At 43.7% G+C, this 21,791-nt stretch overlaps 1 protein-coding gene across 9 annotated transcripts in view; it reads right to left on the bottom strand.

Moving 5' to 3' along the window:
* The window catches only part of Ppp2r5c (protein phosphatase 2 regulatory subunit B'gamma), a 147,659-nt gene that overhangs the window by 99,988 nt on the left and 25,880 nt on the right, over positions 1-21,791 (bottom strand). For 2 of the 9 annotated variants that reach the window (XM_037210847.1, XM_028883818.2), the window contains exon 1: positions 1,768-1,977. The exons of 6 other annotated variants lie outside the window; for them this stretch is intronic. In XM_037210847.1, the coding sequence (XP_037066742.1) occupies positions 1,768-1,861 (94 nt within the window). In that variant the 5' untranslated portion in view covers positions 1,862-1,977. Of the gene's footprint in view, positions 1-1,767; positions 1,978-21,791 lie in introns of those variants that run through there. One more of the 9 variants, XM_028883820.2, reaches the window with a different exon arrangement.

The raw sequence follows: 21,791 nt of genomic DNA, 5'->3' as shown, positions 1-21,791 counted from the left end.
TTAAGGCGGCTGCTTTAAGAAGTCTTTAGGAGGAAATGAAATGTTCTTTGAGATTTAAAAGGAGAAGCTAGCCCACCTGTTTGCATTACAAGCTAGTTTTAGGCTCTTACAAGTTACCCCTTCTTAAAACCTCAAGTCCCTTCAGGGTCAGGCACTTCACGACTGTCCTTAACAATTAGATACTGAACTAAGAGGGGACAACTCCATAATAGGCACAGGAAGTTTGGAACTAACAACAAGGCCCTCACAAATTAATAATCTATTTATAAAATAAAACCAAATGATTCTATTTCAGAACAAATCCATAATTCAAAGAAGAACTAGAGTATCAGTGTCTTAATAAGAACCAGAAGGCTCACAAACCACATTTGTTGTGGCTGGAGAGATGGCTCAGTGGTTAAGAGCTCTTCCAGAGGTCCTGGGTTCAATTCCCAGCACCCACATGGCAGCTCACAACTGCCTGTAACTCCAGAGATCTAACACCCTCACACAGACATACATACAGGCAAAACACTAATAAAATAAAAATTTAAAAATTTAAAAAAAAAAAAAAAAAAAAAAGAGCACTTGTTGCTACTGACTGGGTTCAGTTCCCAGAACCTGCATGGTGGTTCAGAGCCATCCATAACTCCAGTTCCAGAGAATCTGATGCCGCCTTCTGACCTCTGTGGGCACCAAGGCATTCATGGTGCACATACATAGATGCAGGCAAAACACACATAAAATAAAATAAAATAAAATAAAATAAAATAAAATAAAATAAAATAAAATAAAATAAAATAAAATAAAATAAAATAAAAAAAAACCCTGTTAGCCATAAGGGACCTTAAATGTGTTAATATTGGCCTTCTATATGTAATCCAGTCATGCTACTGCTAACTAGCCAATGGTTCAGAATCAAAATACAAACAGCTGCCTAGGTCGTGCAGCTCAGGCACCGGCAGTTCCCTGTAATCACCCTCAGCTTCTTCCTGGCTGTTTTACATTTAGCCATTGTGAAGCCAATTTCTACAGCATCTCAAGGTGGGGGGAGGGTGAAAAAAAGCTACCGTTTTTGCTTCCCACAGTCTGGACATTCCTGTGACCTATATACACACTGAAAACTTGTTGCCCTTTCAAATCTTAACAAAGCCTTTGTAAATGCAAAGCGTTTCCTAAGGCTGCACTAAAGCTAACAGCTAACATTTAAGATCAGAAGCCCAGCAGATCTCAGGATCTCAAGCACGAGCCTATTTCCCTTCAGGGTGCACAGCTAGAGTACACATCCTCTAAAAGGAAGTTCTCTTCTGATCAATTCTGCACATTCTCTGCCCACAGTTCATCCTTAATTCAGAGCTGTGTCCCCGGCAAAACCCTTGGAGTATTAAACAACACCAACACCAAGGTAACACAAACTCTGTGAGTGGACAACTTGGCCAGGCCCGCCGGCCCGCCTCTCCTTCCTTCCCCCACCCAAGACCTTCCCCGGGCAGTGACTTCACATCCTTTGACATCAGCACAGCCTCGAAAGGGGGATGGGAGAGCAGGCAGAAAGCAGAAAAACCAGCTTTGAACTCTGCGTGCAAGGCCTCCCGAGCCTCAGGCCCCGTAAGTAACGTGTAGAATGCCCACCGATCAGTGGTGACACCCCGGCCTGCTCAGGGGCAGTCCCAGCTACGTGGAGGGGGTACTGCTGGATAGACTTCCTGCTTTTCCTATCCAAAGCACAATAGCCATTTATTAACTACCCACGGAAGGTTCCGGTCAGTAGAACACACAATAACTCACCTCGAATGTGGAGAAGGGCCACGGGCTGGAAAGGCCCGTTGGAGCTGGCCGCATCCACCACCATCCCGCTGCCCGCCTTATTACATGTCAACATCTAGGCTCCAGCGGGAAGGGCGCTGTACTCCTTAAGGCAAGAAACCAGCCTCCATTTTAGTTTAAAAAAAAAAAGACAAACTGAAGCTCTCTGCAGCTGGAGGGAACTGGCTGCTTCGTGATGTCAGTGGGCATGGAGCTCGCTGATTGGCTGGAAGCTGCAACTTAAAATGACACTGGAAAAAAAAAAGCCTGCAAACGGAAAGAGCGTTCTGTTGGCTGTCAGTGTGTGTGTGCAGTAAGCCTGGGCATTTTCCGGCTTTCTACAGTCTTCATTTCTCACTAACTTTTAGGCAAGGATCCCAGCTCTCAGGGGATGGCACCAGAGGCCACACGCCCGATCAGACAGTGAGAGCAACCAGAAAAAGGAAGCATATATATGCATGTTCTCCATGATTCTACCAATTCAGTGGCACCTTATACCTACCTGCACTGTACCTTCTACCTCTCAGCTCTTATTTCACTCATTTAGTAGTGTTTTTTTCATAGTAGGGGTTGAACCTAGGGCCTGGTGCTCGCTAGAAAAACCTCCTGTTACTAAGTTCTACCCTGGTCCAAGGACTCACTTTAGAGTATTCTGGTAACATTCTGGCAACCTAGTTTTTAAAAAAGTAATGGCTATTTAAATATTACAAAATTCCAATGCATTAGTTCCCAATCTTGTGCTCAGCCTCCTCCTTACTAACAATAGGGATGGCAAGTGAGGGATTTATATTCAGGACATAAGATTTCTTCCTGAGACACAGTTTTCACTCCCAGCCCCAGAAAAATGAGGGTTAAAAATCTATGCAAGAGCCACTTAATAGTCAATAGCCAGGAAGTGCTACAGATGCCTATGAGACTTTGTAAAAGGCATGGAATGGGGAAAAAAGGGCATAAGATAAAATGCTATGGCTGGTTTTTGTTTGGTTGGTTATTTATTTGTTTGTGTGTGTGTGTGTGTGTGTGTGTGTGTGTGTGTGTGTGTGTGTGTGCGCATATGCGTGTATGGCCTGTCTGTCTCCACAGCTCAGGACAAAATGCATGGAAACAGTTCTCTCTTTCCATCCACCGTATGGGTACCAGGGATGGCACCTGGGTCGTCAGACTTGGTGGCAAGTGCCTTTACCTGCTCAGCCATCTGGCCAGCTCTATTTTTGTAGTTTAAAAATGTTAATATGTTAGATTCTTTAAGTTTGCTTTCTTTAAATTCAAAATTAAGGGTTTTTTTTTCATTTATTTTTGTTATGTTACTATTCATATCTTAAAAAAAAAAAAGTTAATGTAAAAACCTATTCTCAGGAGAAAGACCATTCCCGAACTGGAGCACGGTCAGGTACTGGTGAGATAATTTCCCCACAGAAAGAAGTGCTAATGCTAGGTCCAAGGGAAGGCAATGAAAATACGGGGAAACTCTCTGGCAGGACCGAAAGATTCCTCACCTCACAGAAAAAAGAAAAATTACTGTAACTATGCTGTGCCATTTTATAATCTGCTCAATTAGAGAATAAGGTAAATAAAACCCTTTAACTTCTAAACACACCTGACATGCTGCTCAGTTACTTCTATGGGTCTAGCCTGATATACTGCAGTGAAGGAAGGAACAACCATTCAGGGTGATTATTAGATCTCTCCTCACCAATGAGAACATAGACTTCACCTTTTCAGTAACTGCTAAGATAACTCAACAGGAAAAAAAGTAAGCCCATTTGTATTGCTATCCTCTTTCCCTCAGAGCCAAATACGCCGAGGGATTCTGCAGCTTGGCAGAGGTGATGATCCTGCAGGGCTGGGATGGACCTGGGGCTTCAGGCACGCCAGATGTGCCATGGATTACACCTCAGCCCTAGCATATTATCTCTAACACTCCTGGAACATGGAAGCCACCCAACAGTGTTCTCTGCACTTGCATATATAGGCTACACAAGAGATTCTGCTTACTTGTCCCCAGGAGTTTCTCAACTGACCCCCACCCCTACAACCTCCCCAACCCCACTTTGTCTCTCAAGAGAGGGTATCCCCCTTCCCCAATCAGGCAGTGTTGAGGGCAAGGCTCACTTCCCTCACCATCACCTTCTCATTCAAAGAGTGATGCCAGATGGACTGACATAAAGAACAACGGGTCCACAGAGGGGAGTGAGGGTCCACAGAGGGGAGTGAGGGTCCACAGGCAAACACTTCTTATACTCTGCCTGCCAATAAGTGACTACTTCATAGGAGGTGATGGGGGATGTGCACACCCTACAGCAGTGCTGATGAACTGGAATACAGAAATACAGGGGAGAAGCTTTATATAACAGATTCAAAGGCAAAGAAAGCGAAGACACTTTGATGTATTTTTCCTAATGATCTTAGATCAAAGGATTTCAAACTTTATTAGTGATTTCTCCCATACTCTTTGAAACCTTATGCATATAAAGTAGTTCTTTAAAGAACTCCAAGACTATACTCTGAAAATCACTGATAAAACATACTGCAGCTGGGCATGAGGGGGGCACACCATACTCTGAGCACTCAGCTGGGGCAAGAGTTCATGACAGACTAGACTACACAGTGGAACTCTATAAAAAGAAGAAAAGAATTCTCCCCTAAAAAACCTAAGCCTCTAAAAATATAAACAAACAGGGGAAAGGAAAAAAATACCTAACATACAAGACGTGCTCATGAACTTGAAACACAGGTAACTGCGAAGACACTCGAGTTAGTGCTGACTAAATGCCTTCTATTCTTTTCCACCCAAAGTCCAGGGGGGGGGGTCTCTTTATTTTTCAAGATAAATGACAAGATCATTCTAAAATTCACCTGGAAAGAATAAAAGACGAGAATGAGGACAATTCTGAAGAGAGAAGCTAGTGCCACCAACCATGCAGTCAACAGATTATGACAGTGTGACCAGGCATACATGAGAGGAAGCAGGGGGACAGAGGCAGTGACCCAACCCAACAGGGACACGTCAGTGGACTGGAGAAGAAGAGAGGCCACTGCTAAAGTCTATGCAGGAAAAGTCAATCGGCACCTTTCTTCACACCAAAATAAATCTCGGAGGAGTTAGATAAGCAAACACAAAACAAATCACCACTCCGACCCCCACAGCTTTTGGACAGAAGAATGAACTCTACAGTTAGAAAAGGATACTTACAAACACCTGATGATAATGCTCAACTCCAAAGCTAGTCATTTTATATGTTTCACAAGAATTAATTTAAAAAGCTGAAATAACCCCAAACTTTAGCACATTCTCCCCCAAAACAAAGAAAAATATGAATACAAATTAATAAAATTTGTTAGAAAAACATTAAGCCCTTAGGATTTAAATTATCTAGTTCATGTAAAAAGAACGGTCAGAGTTGGGCGGTGGTGGCGCACGCCTTTAATCCCATCACATAGGAGGCAGAGGCAGGTGGATCAGGTGGATCTCTGTGAGTTCGAGGCCAGCCTGGGCTACATAGTGAGTTCCAGGAAAGGCACAAAGCTACATAGGGAAACCCTGTCTCGGAAAACCAAAAAAAAAAAAAAAAAAAAAAAAAAAAAAAAAGAATGGTCAGTAACTGCGTAAGAAAGTATTTTTTATCTATTAAGTCAACAACAATTTTTTGCATGTATTTACTTTGTATTTATTCAGGGCACACATGTCAGGGCACACATGTGGAAGTCAGAGGACAGCTTTGAGTCAGTTCTCTCTTCCCACCGTGTGGGTCCAGGGGATGGAGTCGGGCTTGGCAGTGGCACCTTTACCCACTGAGCCATCTCACCCGCCCAACTCTAACGGTACAAATGATAGAAGCTGCATGTGAGAGAGCTTTGACAACAGAGCTATAAACTGTGCTCTCTGTCTTAGAAAACAAAATTCAACTCAGGTACCAAGAGGCCTTTCTTAGTCATTTTACTTTAAGAATCCATTCTAGAAATATAATAACCATGAATGAAACAGTTCATTCAGAACGTATTTAAAAATCATGTTAAAATATGACACATAACATGAAATTATCTCAACTATTTAAAAATATATTAAATTTACCCGTGTGCACGCCCACACATATCATAGCATGCATCAGAGGGCCACCTACAGGAACCAGATCTTTCCTTCTACCATGTGGGTCTCCCCAGGATAGAACTCGGATCATCAGTCTTGGCAGCAAATCCCTTTACCTGTTGAGCCCCATCTTAACCATTTTCAAGTTTTTCAAAGTGTACAGTTCAGAGTTCTAGATTCTCTTGGATGTGTATACTGATGTGGAATTGCAGTAAGACTACTCTAAAGTTTACAACGTGCCTCCGTACTGTTTTTACAGTGCTTGTACCATTTCAAGTCCAATATGCAACACACAACGTGTCTTTTGTGTGTGGTCTCAGTATAATTCTCACTTGCATCGTTAATGATAGTGATCCTGAGTTTGTATCCATGGGCCCACAGGTCATCTGTATATACTCTCTTCTGAGAAATGTCAACTTAAGTCTTTCTTATATTCAAGTGAAGTTGTTTTGTTGTTGCTCGTGTGTAGGAGTTCTTCATATGGTCTAGATATTAATCTGTTATCAGGTAAGTGATTTGCAAATATTTACTTCTACTTTATAGGTTGCCCATTCTGCTGATTTTCCCTTGCATACACTGAGGTTTTCAGTTTTGACATAGTCCAATTTACCTAGTTTTTCAGTTATTACCCATACTTTTTAACATTGTATCCAAAAAAAATCATTGCTAAATCTAATATCATGAACTCCCCACTCCCAATTCTTTCATCTTTACACTTTTGGTTCACAGCATTTGGGATTTTGACCCATTTTGAGTTCATTCCTGTATGTGTGTGAGCTAAGGATCCAACCTCTGTCTTTTGCCTGTGGCCTTCCAGTTTCCAGTACTCTCCCCTTGGAACTGGATTTATTCCTGGCTTTCCATTCTAGTCTACCTGCCTTGGGTGTCCTTACGGAAAACCACAATGTAACGTTGTTGTTTTACAATCAGGATGTGTAAGTCCTCCAGCCCTTTCCCTCTCTTTCAAGAATTGGGATCTTGGTCTTCCCAACAGATTTTAAGACGAATTGTTCTACTTCTGGATAAAACATCATTCATGTTTTGTTAGGCACTTCCTATGTCTGTAGGTCACTAGGATAGCACTGACCCTTTAACCACCCTAGTCTTCCAAGCCAAGAGCATGGGCTGCCACTCTCAGTTCTGCCTTCTATCTCTGTTATGAGTGTCTGGAGTTTTCAGTGGAATAGTAGCTTCTCAACTCTTTAATAAGTGTATTCCTAAGAAGTTTATTTTTAATTATTTTTTCCGAGAAAGGGTTTCTCTGTGTAACAGTCCTGGCTGTCCTGGAATTCACTTTGTAGACCAGGTTGGCCTCAAACTCACAGAGATCTGCCTGCTTCTGACACCCATGTGCAGAAGGCATACGCAAGAAGTTTCCTCTTTGAGACTATGACATTTTATTTATGATTCTAAAAAACTGTAAACTACCTTAATGTCAAAGGGACTGTCATAAGTTGTGAAAGTTTAAACAGCCATTCAAAATATATACGTATAAAAATTAGAAATGAGGCGGGTGGCAGTGGCACATGCCTTTAATCCCAGCACTTGGGAGGCAGAGCCAGGTGGATCTCTATGAGTTCAAGGCCAGCCTGGTCTACAGAGCAAGATCCAGGACAGGCACCAAAACTACACAGAGAAACCCTGTCTCAAAAAACCAAACCAAACCAAACAAACAAACAAATAAATAGAAATGAGTGGAAAAGACAATACGACAATTTCTCAGTGTCACAGAGGTCACCAATGGTGTACATAGCTGCTCTTTTAGAGATTTCACTGTTTTTTCGGCACTGCTAAAGCAGTCACATCATCTGCTCCAAAGGGGCCGGAGAAAGGACACATGGGAAGAGGGAACCTTCAGTGGCCCAGGAGGCCTCTTTCTTGGCTGGGAATGGAGCAGTATGTGCTCCATTGTGTCATAAAGGGGCCGAAACTCATAATGACTCTGCTACCCCTGCTGAGTTCAAACACGAAGTGCAGGACCCGGGTAGGATGCCACCAAGCCCAGTCCCAACAAGGCCAAGTGCAGGCAGCTGCAGTCATCCCTCCTCTCAGAACACACCTCTGTCCAACAACTGCACGCTGCAAAGACCCGCGGGCCATCACATGGGGACAGAGCAGAGCCACTCACAGGACCTACCTGGAGACTAAGCCTGGGGTGACCACTGGGCTTGACCAACTTGGGGGCATGGCTCTCCCAGGCTAGTATCTGGAGGGTGCTCTGTCAGTGTACTGCAAGAACATGTCAGACAGGTAATAGCCCCACCTCTGGTTAGACAGTCCCTGGCTATGCTTGGTTTTCTGTCTCTTCCTGGCAGTGCCAAACTAAGACGGACATGCTTCTGAATCCTATCAGCAAACCCCTATACTGTTGGCAGATGCAGGGTGTGTGCCTTCCAGTCACCGTGTGTATCCAGCGCTAGAACCTTCTACACTGCTTCTCAACACTTTTCCAGGCCTCCTAGGCTGGGGCTGCACTTGAAGGGCTGGAACTAAGACCACGATGGTGGCTGTCAGCTCAGCACAGCAGGCCTCCCACAGGAAAAGTGGCCAGAGGAGCTGTGTGCAGCTTTCCATGCTGACTCTGGGTACAGACTCTCCGCACTGCATAAAAGGCCTGAAAAGGCCTTAGCCTGTACTCTTCGGTTCTTCTGTCACTGTTTTATTTTCTATTTAAAACAAAACAAAAAAACAAAACCAAAAACAAAAACGTTGCCTGTAAATACATCCTACTGATTTTATTTTTAGGTAGTATTTCTGAACAAAACTTTCAAATCTTGATTTCTAAATTCAGCCAAAGGTTTTCTTTTTCTTTCTCAATCACTCCAATCTGGCATTTTAACTTAGCCTGTGGCACTGTAGTGGCAGTGTGCTGGCATCAGGTTGGCCAGTGCCACTTTTAAAACTCCTGGGACCTATGTGAGGACGGCTGTTGTGGGGCTTGTTGGGTAAGAAGTCTAACTTAAAAACTCTGGCTTCACTTGGAGTTCAAAATAGACTTCCCTTAGACAGGTTAAAGCTCCCTAGTATGCAGCTCTGCCAAGGTTGCCAGGGAAGTCCCTTGCCAGCATCAAGGACAAAGGGACAGGCTCCGGTGGCCCTGTTGATTTGACAAGTCTCCAATGACTGGACAGGGCCAGGAGAGCTTTTCTCCAGGGAGGTAAGTAAAGCTCGCCTACTCCAGCTCCTGCACACAGACCCCGGCTTACTTTAAATCCTTGTAGCTGGGCTGAGACCTCTCAGACCAGACAGAGCAGGTCAGGAAACCCAAGGACTATACAGAAAGCATCCAAGCATCTCTGAGTTTCCACACCAATTGTTCTGTGTAGTTTGCCTCCACCTTGCCAGCCCTCCAGCAGGTCAGCTGAGCAACTGATCTCATTTTCAAGAAGGATCCCAAGGCAGAGCAAGGAGAAGGAAACCATGAGCCTGATAGTGCCCGGGCATCTCGAGCATCGAGAGTTGATACCACACAGTCTCCATGAATACTAAAGGGAGAGGGAAGGACAGGACAGAGCTATGTGAGCTCTTCCCTCCAGCAAATGCACCATGAGTTTCCTGGATCTGTAACAGACAGGCCCCACCCTCATGGACACTGGGGACAATGGACAGCATGTGGTAAAGGGTAGCATGTTTGAGCACTTCCTACCTCAGCTGTCCAGAGAGAGGAGTGCCCAGAACATGCAATGCGATATCATTTAGCAATAGGAAGGAGTGATGTTCTGGTGAGCCTTGAGGGCTCTTGCTAAGTGAACTGAGTCAGGTGGAGGACAAATATGGGAGGATTCCGCTTAGATGAGGCCCCTGCAGTCATCAAACTCCAGAGACAGAGCAGAGTGCAGACTGGCCATAGCTGCAGGAGGAATGGGGACTGTGGCAGGGCAAAGCTTCTGCATGGGCGACGAGAGTCTGGGAACAGTATGGAGGAGACTGGAGAGCTGGGAATGCACTGCATGCTGCTGACTGCACTGTGCTGTGTGGGTCACATGATGAGCACACTACGTACACTTTGCCACAATTTTAAGATTTAAGGTCTGAGCCAGGGAAGTTGAAAAGACACTGGGCAGTAGGAGCAGTGGGCTCTGGTCTACCTCTAGGGGAGGCAGGTTGCCCTGGAAACCAGGTCCTCAGCTGGAAGGAGTGGACAGAGGTTGGATGCCCAAGGAATAGCGCTTGTGCGCGCGCGCGCGCGCACACACACACACACACACACACACACACACACACACACACACACCACAGGCACTACACACTTGCACGTGCATGTGTGAAACAATCTGAATTTAAAGAACATAAAGAAATCTAGGTGAGTGGTGAAGAAGGCTTAAGCTAAACACTCGAAATGTGAGGTGGTGTGGGTGGTTAGAAACCTGGGCTGCCACCTGGAGGGGCTGAGTAGCTCAAGGGAGAGGTGTGGGGAGGAGGCAGCCTGCAGGATGGAGAGGGGCTGACTGCAGGTTCAGCTGTCTGACAGGCTGCTGTCTAATACTTATGGCATGGCCAGGGGTCACCTGTGGTCACCCTTCTGCACATTCCTTCCTCTGCTCTAACTCCAGGTAGTTAAGAATTCACTGTGCTCTGGCACCTGCCCACCAGGGCATACAGGTAATCAAGCCACAGCATCAAAGCAGTGAGAAAATAAAGAACTGGGGCAGAAGCGAAGTAGTGTAGAGTTCCCTGCCTGGCACAGGAGCAAGCACCCTGGTAACGTGCTCACAGTCCATTTTTACTATTCTTCAGCAAACGGGCAAGAAGCCAAACCTCCTGTCAACATCAGCAGAAGACATTTTTAAGCAGTAAGAACACGCACTTCTGTGGAAAACTTTCAACTCTTAGAACGTAAACGCTGTGAATGAAGATGGAGCACTGTGCTTGCACAGAAGAGGGCGAGACTGACCTGCCACTCAAAAACCAGTCTAAGGAATGCTGCTGGTCATGGGAGGCCTTTTTTCACAAAGATCCAATATCCAGCGGCTCACCTGCAGGGCTTCCAGCTCACTGAAGGTCCACACTGGCCTCCTCCTGGCTTTGTTTTCATTCTTCTTGTTATTGTTTTGAGACAGGCTCTCATCATGTAGCTCAGGCTGGCCTCAAACTCATAGAAATGAATCTTTCTGCCTCTCCCTCCTAACTTCTGGGACTAAAAGTTGTGTGCACCACCATACCCAGCTGACTTTTTGTTTTTAAAACACAGAAAACAGACTCAAGAAACAAGTCATGAAGGGACTGACTCAGACTAATCTTTTAAGGAGTAGGTCTAAAGACAGTAATCAACCTCGCAGATTAAAATTCGAAATACTCTGTCCCACAGCAAATGACTGAAGCTTGTGTACAACCCAGGAGTGAACAAGCACAATGGGACAGGCATCTCACACACACTCTGGGAGTTTTGTGGACAAAACCTGTAATGGGTTTTTGATCATCTTCTGACCCACTACTTTTCTTTGAATTCAGCTTAAGGAATGGTTCAAAGACATAGACAATGACAACAAAATTTTACAAACAAGTTTATAGACAAATTTATTTGTGATGCTCAAAAAGCTCCAGAACCCACAGAGTGGAATAATAAGTGAGGCTGAGAACTGTGCTTTCTGCTCCCACTAACGCTGGGAAGCAGGCAAGCCTGGCCACGTTCACCACTACTGTGGAACACCATACTGCAACTGTGAGAAGACACAGGGAGATGTAAGCTTAAACAAAGAGTGAGGTTTCCTTACCTGCATCAGATGATTTAACTAGACACCTGACACTCCAAACAACTTAAAAAGACACTGTACAGAGGAAGGAAAGTCAGGAGAGGGGTGTAATATGAAAGCAAGAATCAAAAAGCAATAGCTTTTGTAGAAGCAACAACTGTCTCTAAGACATGGAAGAGAAGGCCTGCCTTACACCACAGGCAGCAGCCAACTATCTGAGCCATCAATACATGAGCAATGTGTCCAACTTCATGAGGGGAACCAGAGACCATCCCTAAAGGAGACGAAAATGGTCTCAGATAGCAGAAAGGTACAGCATACTCCTAAATAAGAGAATGTAAGTATCCTACAAGGCCAGTCCTCTCTCGGATACTTCCTCCTACCATGTGGTGCTGAGAATGGAACCCAGCGTCTTGCACATGGTAGACAAATACTTCACCACTGAGTTGTACCCCAACCCCACTCACTAGATATTTAAAATGTTAGTGGGACCCCAATTCAAATGTCAACAGTTCTTTCTACACTAAGATGAACCAATTCAAAGTTCTAGTCTATAATAATGTCAGTATTATTGATGTTGCAGTTGTTTTAGTAGAGCACACAGCCACATTTATATTGAGGATGTGAGGAATCAAGATTTTTCCATTAATAAGAGATAAAACTAAAAATCCTATAAAATAAGACAGTATAAAATTTAAATAGAAAATACTAAATGACTGCATTATTTAAGTTAAAAGTAGTGTGTCCTGTAACAATGAGCACTGGTCCCCACATACCCTGATTCTGCTCTTCAATAGCCCTCTCCACTGAAAGGAACCAAGACTCTGAAAAATGGCTATGGCCAGGCCTGGGACAAGAAGGTATATAATAAGCCTAGGAGGCATCTCACAACGACAGAAATTGAGGCATCAAAAATAAGTAAGGGCCTGGGGATGCTCAGTGGGTAAAGTGCCTGCCATGCAAGTATGAAGGACCGAGTTCAAATCACTGAGACCCAAGTAAACTGTAATCCCAGTGGTGCTACAGAGATGGAAGGCAGAGGCAGGAAGTCCTTGGGCCAGCCAGTCTACTGTATCATCAAACAAAAGACCCTGCTTCAAGTAAGGTAGAAGATAAAGGCTGATACCTGAGGTTGTCCTAGGACCTCCATACAGGTGCCATGGTGCATACCAATGCTCCACACATAAATGTACATATGCATACATGTATTTGACACACACGCAAACACGCACACATGCATGTGGGCGCACTTACACACATACATACACGCACATACACACAAAGATAAAAGTAAGTGAAGACATGTCCAAAACTACGCAGGAGGGGCTGGAGAGATGTCATTTGCTGCTCTTGCAGAGGAGCTGAGTTTGATCCCTAGTACCCACATGGTGGCTCACAAACCATCTGTAACTCTAGTTCCAGGGGATCTGATGCCTTCTTCTGGCCTCCACAGTCATCAGTCACAGACATGGTGTCTGTGCACCAATTCATGAAACAAATCATTCATACACATAAAGTAAGGGACAGTAAACAAAAGAAAAATTTAAAGAAGCATACCAAGGGTTGAAACCATGCATTTTAACATTAGAAAGAAATCAAAGATATTAAAATAACCACACTGACACTCATAAAAATGTCAGAGGGAAACTGGCAACCCAGAGACAGGATGATGCTTTTCCTAGTTTTCTTACATGCAGTTGTTAAGAAAAAGGGCGTCTGTCAGCTGGCACCACTACAAACTCTGAGGGGGTTAGCAGGCCTGAAGCATTTGGCTGATGCGGGATTCATGCACAGGACACCAGATGCACCTCACCAATTATTCCTAGAGTTTTCGGCACTGCACAAAGCGGTATGACAGAGAGCGATCTGCTGGCACCCTCGCTTGGCGGGAAACCTGTCCTCACTTCTGCTCAGCCACTGCAGATGATGTACCTCTCACAAGAGGATGCCGCAACCCGAGCTACACTGTGGTGGTATTGTGTTCCACAGAGGAGGCAAAAAAAAAAAAAGTCTGCAGGAAACCATGACCATGCCTAACAGTGACTTTGAAATCTTTAAAGAGATGACAGGATCCTACAACGATGATTCCACATGGACTATGATAAAGCCATTAAGCCGATTAACACCATGGAAAAATCGACTTTGGACTACAAACTGGTCAGGACAATTTCAAGAGGACTAGTTGAGATGATCCAGCCTGACAGACTACTCAAACAAGGACTTGAAACAAGCCCTGAACTTTCCTATTATGCAGAGACTGGATAAATGATACAGGACTTGACAATTAACCCCAAAATTTTCTTTTCAAGATTCCCTAAAGATATCTTCACCCCTAGAAAGCAAAAAGAAAAAGAGAATATAGATATGAGATAGATCATCGAATCTACTCTGAGAAAAAAGATAAAGAAATAATAGGATAAATAGGTAGATCACTGAATCTACACTGAAGAAAAAGGGGAAGATATAAAAATGACAAAAGGTAGACTAAAGAATCTATTATGAAAAGAAAAAAGAGAAAATATAGATATGATAAGATAAAAAGGGAGATTATGGAATCTACTTTAAAAAAACTACTTGTTTTAAATAAGATAAGTAATGAAAATTTTTTGGTCTGAGTTTATCAGATGTTACTGGACTGGATATTGTTAATATATATAATGGAGTTTTATCTGAATCTGTCAAATGTTAATGGACTAGACATCATTAATGTAATTTTTGTCTGTATATATTGTATATACTTATTAGATAGTTTTTCTTGTATTAGTTATAAGCTTTTTTAATTTTAGACAAAAAGAGAGGAGATGTGGTGGTATTGTGTTCCCCAAAATATCTTGTACCTTAATAAACTTACCTGGGGTCAGAGAACAGACAAGCCACTAGTTAGGCAGTGATAGCACACGCCTTTAATCCTAGCATTCCAGAGACAGAAATCCCTCTGGATCTCTGTGAGTTCAAGGCCACATTGGAAAAAGCCAAACATGGTGACACACACCTTAATCCCAGAAAGCCAGCCTTTAATCCCAGGGAGTGGTGGTAGAAAGCAAAAAGATATATAAGGCGTGAGGACGAGAAACTAGAGGCATTTGGCTGGTTAAGATGTGGCTGGTTAAGCTTCAGGCTTTTGAGCAGTAGTTCAGCTGAGACCCATTCCGGATGAGGACTCAGAGACCTCCAGTCTGAGGAGACAAGACCAGCTGAGGATCCGGCAAGGTGAGATAGCTGTAGGTTGTTCTGTCTCTCTGATCTACCAGCATGGACCCCAATAACTCACCTCGGGTTTGATTTTATTAATAAGAACTTTTAAGAATCCTGCTACACTACACAGCATCACTTGTGATGTGCTCCAGCCAACAGAGCCTCCACTACGAGCACCTACAGGGGTGAGTGGGGCACTGGGTGGAGCAGCTGGCTTGGCTGACTATTTAGTAGTCAAGTGTCATGGTTTAAGGAACTCCCAGACTGCAAGAATCTGGCTAAAGGTTTCTGGTTAAAGAAAAAAACAAAAAAACAAAAAACAAACCAACCCCTGCTGAAGGGCTTTCATTCTAGGCTTCAATTTATTTAAAATATTTGAGTATGGTGATTAGCACATAAAAAATAACGAGGCACACAGAGATAATACATTCTGAGCAAGATGCCACAACCACCAGTTTTGGTCTTTCCTGACACAGTCTGGACAACACCAGTGTTAGCTCTATTTAAAGAAATGACAAGTTGGACAGTACATGCAAGAGGATAGCAAAATATTTTAAAATTATAAGACATTTCTTTTGGATGTGTGTGTGGTGTAAACACATGTGTACCTGTGTGTGTGCATGTGTGTGCAGTATTTGCATGTGTGTACCTGTGTTCGCAGTGTATGGATGCATGTACGTGTGTACACATATGCACATGCACACACGTGTGTGGAGTGTGCGTGTGCGCTCCTGTATCACTCTGTGTTTTATTCCCTCAACACAGGGAATCTCTGTGAACCCGAACATTCTGTTTTTCACAGAGGGAGGGCCAGCTGCCCCAGGGACGGTCTCAGCCTTGACTGCTCCCAACCCTGACCCCGGAGGCTGGTCTTACAGGAAAATACAACCACACCCAGCACTTTACACAGCACTAGAGATCTGAACATGGGTCCTCATACTGGACAGCACGAGCTCTTACCTACCAAGCCGTCTCCCCAGCCTACAAGGCAAATTAAAAATAAAACAATCAGCTAGAGACTCCAGAAATGAAGAAATAGCCGGGTTGTGGTGGTGCACACCTTTAATCCCAGCACTCGGGAGGCAGAGGCAGGTGGATCTCTGTGAGTTCGAGGCCAGCCTGGTCAATAGTGAGTTCTAGGACAGTTTCCAAAGCTACACAGAGAAAACCTGTCTTGAAAAACCAAAAAAAAGAAATAAATAAATATCTATCTATGAAATTAAAAGGTCACCAGAAGGATTGCAGATAGAGACAAATTGGGAGAGTATGAGTGAGACCACAGAGAATAAATATTCAGAAACTTATCATAAAGAAACAGAATGAGGGTGGCGGTAGCACACGCCTTTAATCCCAGCACTCGGGAGGCAGAGGCAGGAGGATCTCCGAGGTCAGCCTGGTCTACAAAGCGAGTTCCAGGAAAGGCGCAAAGCTACACAAAGAAACCCTGTCTCCAAAAAACAAAAAACAAAAAACAAAAAAAGGAGGGGGGGGTTTGGGGATTTAGCTCAGTGGTAGAGCGCTTGCCTAGCAAGCACAAGGCCCTGGGTTCAGTCCTCAGCTCCGGAGGGGGGGGGTGTGACACAGAATGATTCTGTGCCTGCTAAAGAGAACAGTGAGAATTATGGGTGCATTTTGTGTTTAATTTTTATAACAGTGATGACTGTATTTTATGATAAAATAAAGGACTCATATCCAAGCACAAAAAGAATTTACATTTCAATAAGATCAAGTTAAAGACATCTAGAATGGCTAGTGAGGGGGGTTGGGTGGCACCTGCCTTTAATCCCACCATTTGGGAGGCTGAGGCAGGCAGATCTCTGTAAATCTGAGGTCAGCCTCGTCTACACAGTAAGCTCCAGGCCATCCAGGGCTACGTCGTGGGACCTTGTCTCAAAAGGACAGCTTGCTCGGTCTCAGATTCACTTGGTGTAATGTTTGTGAGGCTCATCTGTGTTGAGTGTTTTTTTTTTTAATGCTGAATATTTCTTTATATGGGTAATACCATGTTTTTTTTCCCATTCAGCAGTTAATAGACATCTGAGTTGCTTTTTAGCTGTCATGAATAATGTTTCTGTGACTACTCATGCAAGTCTGCATGAACCTATATTTTAATTTCTTTTGTGCAGATAGAGTGGACTACAGATTTGCATGGTAAGTTTCTGTTTCGCTTTAGAAGAAATGGCCAGAGTACTCTCCAGAAAGGACATACTACTTTATATTCCCACAGACAGTGATTGGGATGTCCACATTTTTACCAGTGTTGGGATTAAAGGCCCAACAGCACTGTATTTCGGAATGAAGAATTGAAGTCTCCAAGAGAAGCAAAAGAATGAGGGAATGGTCATTATTAGACACCTCGGTTCAGGAACTCCTACATTTGGGAACATCAGGATAGCCATGACCATGAAAAAAAAAGTCTTAATTGCCAGGCAATGGTGGTGCACGCCTTCACTCCCAGCACTGGGAAGGCAGAGGCAGGTGGATCCCTGTGAGTTCAAGGCCAGCCTGGTCTACAGAGCAAGTTCCAGGACAGCCAGAGCTATACACAAAGAAACCCTGTCTTGAAAAACAAAACAAAAACAAAAAATGCCTAAGTGTAAATTCACTAGTAGAACAGTTATTAAAGTATCAGTACTAAAAAGAAAAATACCAAAACATAAACAGTAAAAGATACAGAAAAAACAATGTTATACAACAAGCCAATTAACAGAATGACAAGACTGTTCCTAATAATAACCCCAAAGGAAAATGGATTAAGTTCTACAATTATCAAGAGTCGTTTAAAACACAAGACCCATCTACGTGGTATCTACAAGAAACTCACTTGCACTTGCACAGTTGAAAGCAAATAGACTGAAAGGTCAAGGATCAAAAAATTTATGTATCTACATTAAAAGAACCCCAATCATCAGGAGTTACTATACTTACATCAGATAAAATAGAAATGAGGTAAGAAAAATTCTAAAGAAAGATTTCAAACATCATTATGTAATGGTGGGGGGTAACTTGAGTAAGAGTACATAACTATTAGACATGTATGTGTGTTCTTAAGCAGAATACACAAAGATATACTGTGGCTTATGCTGTGGGATGGTCTGTATGTCAAATTGCTCTGATTGGTTAATAAATAAAACACTGATTGGCCAGTGGCCAGGCAGGAAGTATAGGCGGGACTAACAGAGAGGAGAACAGAGAAAACAGGAAGGCGGAGGGAGACTGCCAGCCACCACCATGACAAGCAGCATGTGAAGACACCGGTAAGCCACAAGCCAATGTGGCAAGGTATAGATTTATGGAAATGGATTAATTTAAGCTATAAGAACAGTTAGCAGCCGGGCGGTGGTGGCACACGCCTTTAATCCCAGCACTTGGGAGGCAGAGCCAGGCGGATCTCTGTGAGTTCGAGGCCAGCCTGGGCTACCAAGTGAGTTCCAGGAAAAGGCGCAAAGCTACACAGAGAAACCCTGTCTCGAAGAAAAAAAAAAAAAAAAAAAAAAAACAGTTAGCAAGAAGCCTGCCACAGCCATACAGTTTGTAAATAATATAAGCATCTGTGTGTTTGTATTATAAGTGGGCTGTCGGACTGCCGGGGCTTGGTGAGACCCGGAGAGAAAAAACTCCAGCCACAGGCTTACTAATCTGTAGGGACAGGATATATTCATAATACAGTAATACTGGAGGACTTTTAACAACCCAATTTCATCCATGAACATAAGAACAAAACAAAAATAAGCCATGAACAAACTTTCTTTTTTTCCCCCTTTTGGTTCAAGACAGCGTTTCTTTGTGTAGTCTTGGATGTCCTAGAACTTGCCCTGAGACCAGGCTGGCCTTGAACTCACAGGGATCCATCTGCCTCTGCATCCTGACTGCTAGGATTAAAGCCAAGTGCCGCCACTACTACCAGGCTCAAATTTTCTTTAAAAAACTTAAAATGGGGGCTGGTAAGATGGCTCAGTGTTAAGAATGCTTGTTGATCTTGCAGAAGACCCAAGTTTGGTTCCAAGCACCTATATGGCAACTCACAACCACCTGTAACACCTGTTCCAGGAGATCCAGCACCCTCTTCTGGCCTCCCCAGGCACACATGATACACCTAGATATGTGCAGGTAGACGCTCATCACACAAAATAAATACATAAAAAAAAAAAAGAAAATGGAAACACACATGCCAAAATCTGCAAGACAGAACAGAGAAGCAAGAAGGATTTGACATATACAAACTGATAAACATATCACATTAACAGAATGATGAATAAAAGGATGTATGCCATCTTGACATCAGATATAGAAAGAACACATGACTCTGTGTGATGGTGGTATGCGTCTATAATCCCAGCACTCAGGAGGCAGAGGCAGGTGGATCTCTGTGTTTGAGGTCAGCCTGGTCTACATACTTTTAATTAATAATTTAGTTAGTGAGTTCAGGGCAACCAGGGTCACACAGCAAGACCCTACCTCAGGAAAACAAAAACAAAAAGAGTCAAGAAGAAAAGGACCGTGGATTATTATTCAGGCTGCACTACACAGCACATTTCAGGCCATCCTGGGCTACACAATGAGACCTCGCCTCAAAAATAGAAGAGACAGAGACGGAAAGGAGAGGAGAGGAGAGTGGGAATGCATCAGAGAATGAGAAACTCTCAACAAGAAGGGACACAGGTCACAACAAAGGCTGCATACACTGGATGGGGAGAAGCCATAAGCACTGCCTCTAAGATCTGGAACAAAACAAAGATGTCCCACTTTAGTGCTCTTACTCAGTACAGTAGTAGAAGTCCTAGACAGAACTATTAAGAAAGAAATGAAGGGTGACCAAACTGGGAGATGTGGCAGACAACATGACCTTGACATGACCTTACCATATAGAAAGCTTTAGCTTTGGGGTGGCTTTTGTTTTTTGTTTTGTTTTGTTTTTTTTCTTCTTCAAGACAGGGTCTCTCTGTGTAGCCCTGGCAGCTCTGAACTCACTCAGAGATCTACCTGCCTCTGTCCTGAGTGCTGGGATTAAAGGCATTTGCCACCACTGCCCTGCTGAGCTTTAACTTTTTAAATAAGACTATTTTTATTTTTATGTGTGTGGATATTTTGCCTGAGGGTGTGTCTGTGTACTAGATGCATGCCATGTGCCTGTGGAAGCCAGAAGAGGGCACTGGATCCTGTGGTGGTTTGAATGAAAATGGCCCCCATAGGCTCACAGGGAGTGGTGCTATTTGAAAGAATTAGGAGGTGTGGCCTTGTTGGAGGAAAGGTGTCACTGGGGGTGGGCTTTGGGGGTCTCAAAAGCACAAGCCAGGCCCAGAATCTCATTTCTCTCTTCCTGCCTATGGATCTAGATGTGGAACTCTTAGCTCCTTCTCCAGCACCACGTCTGCCTGTGTGCTGCCACGCTTTCCACCATGCCGATGATGTACTAAACCTCTGAAACTGTTAGCCAGCCCCAATTAAATGCTTTCCTTTATAAGAGTTGCTGTGGTCATGGTGTCTCTTCACAGCAGTACATCAATGACTAAGATGGATCCCCTGACACTGGTGTGAGCTGCCATGTGAGAACTAGGCTTGAACCTGTGTCCTTTGGAAGAGCAGCCAGTGCTTTTTACTGGCACTTCCTAAGCCATCTCTCCAGTCCCTGTATCAGAAAGTTTAAAGGTTCCACTAATAAATAAATACCTACTGAAACTGATGAAAGAAAAAAATTGATATAAGAATTTAGTAATGTTGCCAAACACTAAAATCAACCTTAAAAAAATGAGTGTAAGTCAGGCCTGGCACTACAAACCATAATCCCAGCGACACAGGAGGCTAAGGCAGGACACTAAAGATTCAGAGCCTGTTTGGAGTGCAAGGTAAGTTGAAGGATAGCCTGGCTGAATTATAAGTTTACGTTGCAAAATAATCAAGTATAAAGAAGGCTGGGGTTATAGCTCAGTGGTAGAGCACTCTCCTGCAATGCACAATGTCCTTGGTTCAATCAATGACACAGTAAAAAGAAAAGCCAGTGCAAGCTGGGCGTGACCCACACGCTGTAGACCCAGCTACTCGGGAGGCATCACTTGGACTCACAAGTTCAAACCTGGGGATACACTGAGACTACCTCAAAAACAAAAGCAAGCAATCAAACAAAAATTCTAGGACCATTTCTACATATTGACAACAAATTTGATGAAAAATAAAGATCCCATCCATAACAGATATAAACAGTAAAGGACTTAGACTAGACTAAAATGGGGAAGTGACAGAACTCTGCCATCGGAGTTAAAAAGCACTGATGAGACAAACGGGAGGGGACACCCTCCACGCCCACGGACTGACGGAATGGGCATCAGACAAACGCCTGTACGACCCAAGGCAGCCTGACCAATAGAATTCCTATCAAAATACTAAACATCGTTCTTCACAGAAGCTTGCTGCAGAGAGAGAGCAGCAAGCATAAAATCTGTATGGAACCACAAAATATCCTTCCAGGGCCGGGATCAGTCTGAGGGCCTTCTGTATTCTAGACGAGCACTCCACCACTGAACTGTGCTGCTCTCAGATGCACCCCAGTAACTGTGAGCAAAAAAAAACAAAACTGGAAGACTCAAAGAACCTGACTTTAGCCGGGCGGTGGTGGCGCACGCCTTTAATCCCAGCACTCGGGAGGCAGAGGCAGGCGGATCTTTGTGAGTTCGAGGCCAGCCTGGGCTACCAAGTGAGTTCCAGGTAAGGCGCAAAGCTACACAGAGAAACCCTGTCTCGAAAAAACCAAAAAAAAAAAAAAAAAAAAAAGAACCTGACTTGAAGTCTATACTAGAAAGCTATAGCACAGTACTGGTGTAAAACTGATACACAAACTAGGGAAACTGAACTGAAAACCTACAAATCAGTCCCCAGACACAGTCAACTGAAAAATATGCCACGGAGAAAGGACAGTCTGCTAACTAAAGGGTGCCAACAAAATAGACAGCCACATGTAGAAGTATGAAACTAGACTCCTATCTCTTACAATATATAAAAATTAACTTGAAATGGATCAAACATCTAAATCTAGG

The sequence above is a fragment of the Peromyscus leucopus genome, chromosome 14 (genome assembly GCF_004664715.2).
Source record: "Peromyscus leucopus breed LL Stock chromosome 14, UCI_PerLeu_2.1, whole genome shotgun sequence".
Taxonomy (NCBI): Eukaryota; Metazoa; Chordata; class Mammalia; order Rodentia; family Cricetidae; genus Peromyscus; species Peromyscus leucopus.
Note: the sequence above shows the minus strand (reverse complement) of the source record. Positions and strands in the feature narration are given on the sequence as shown.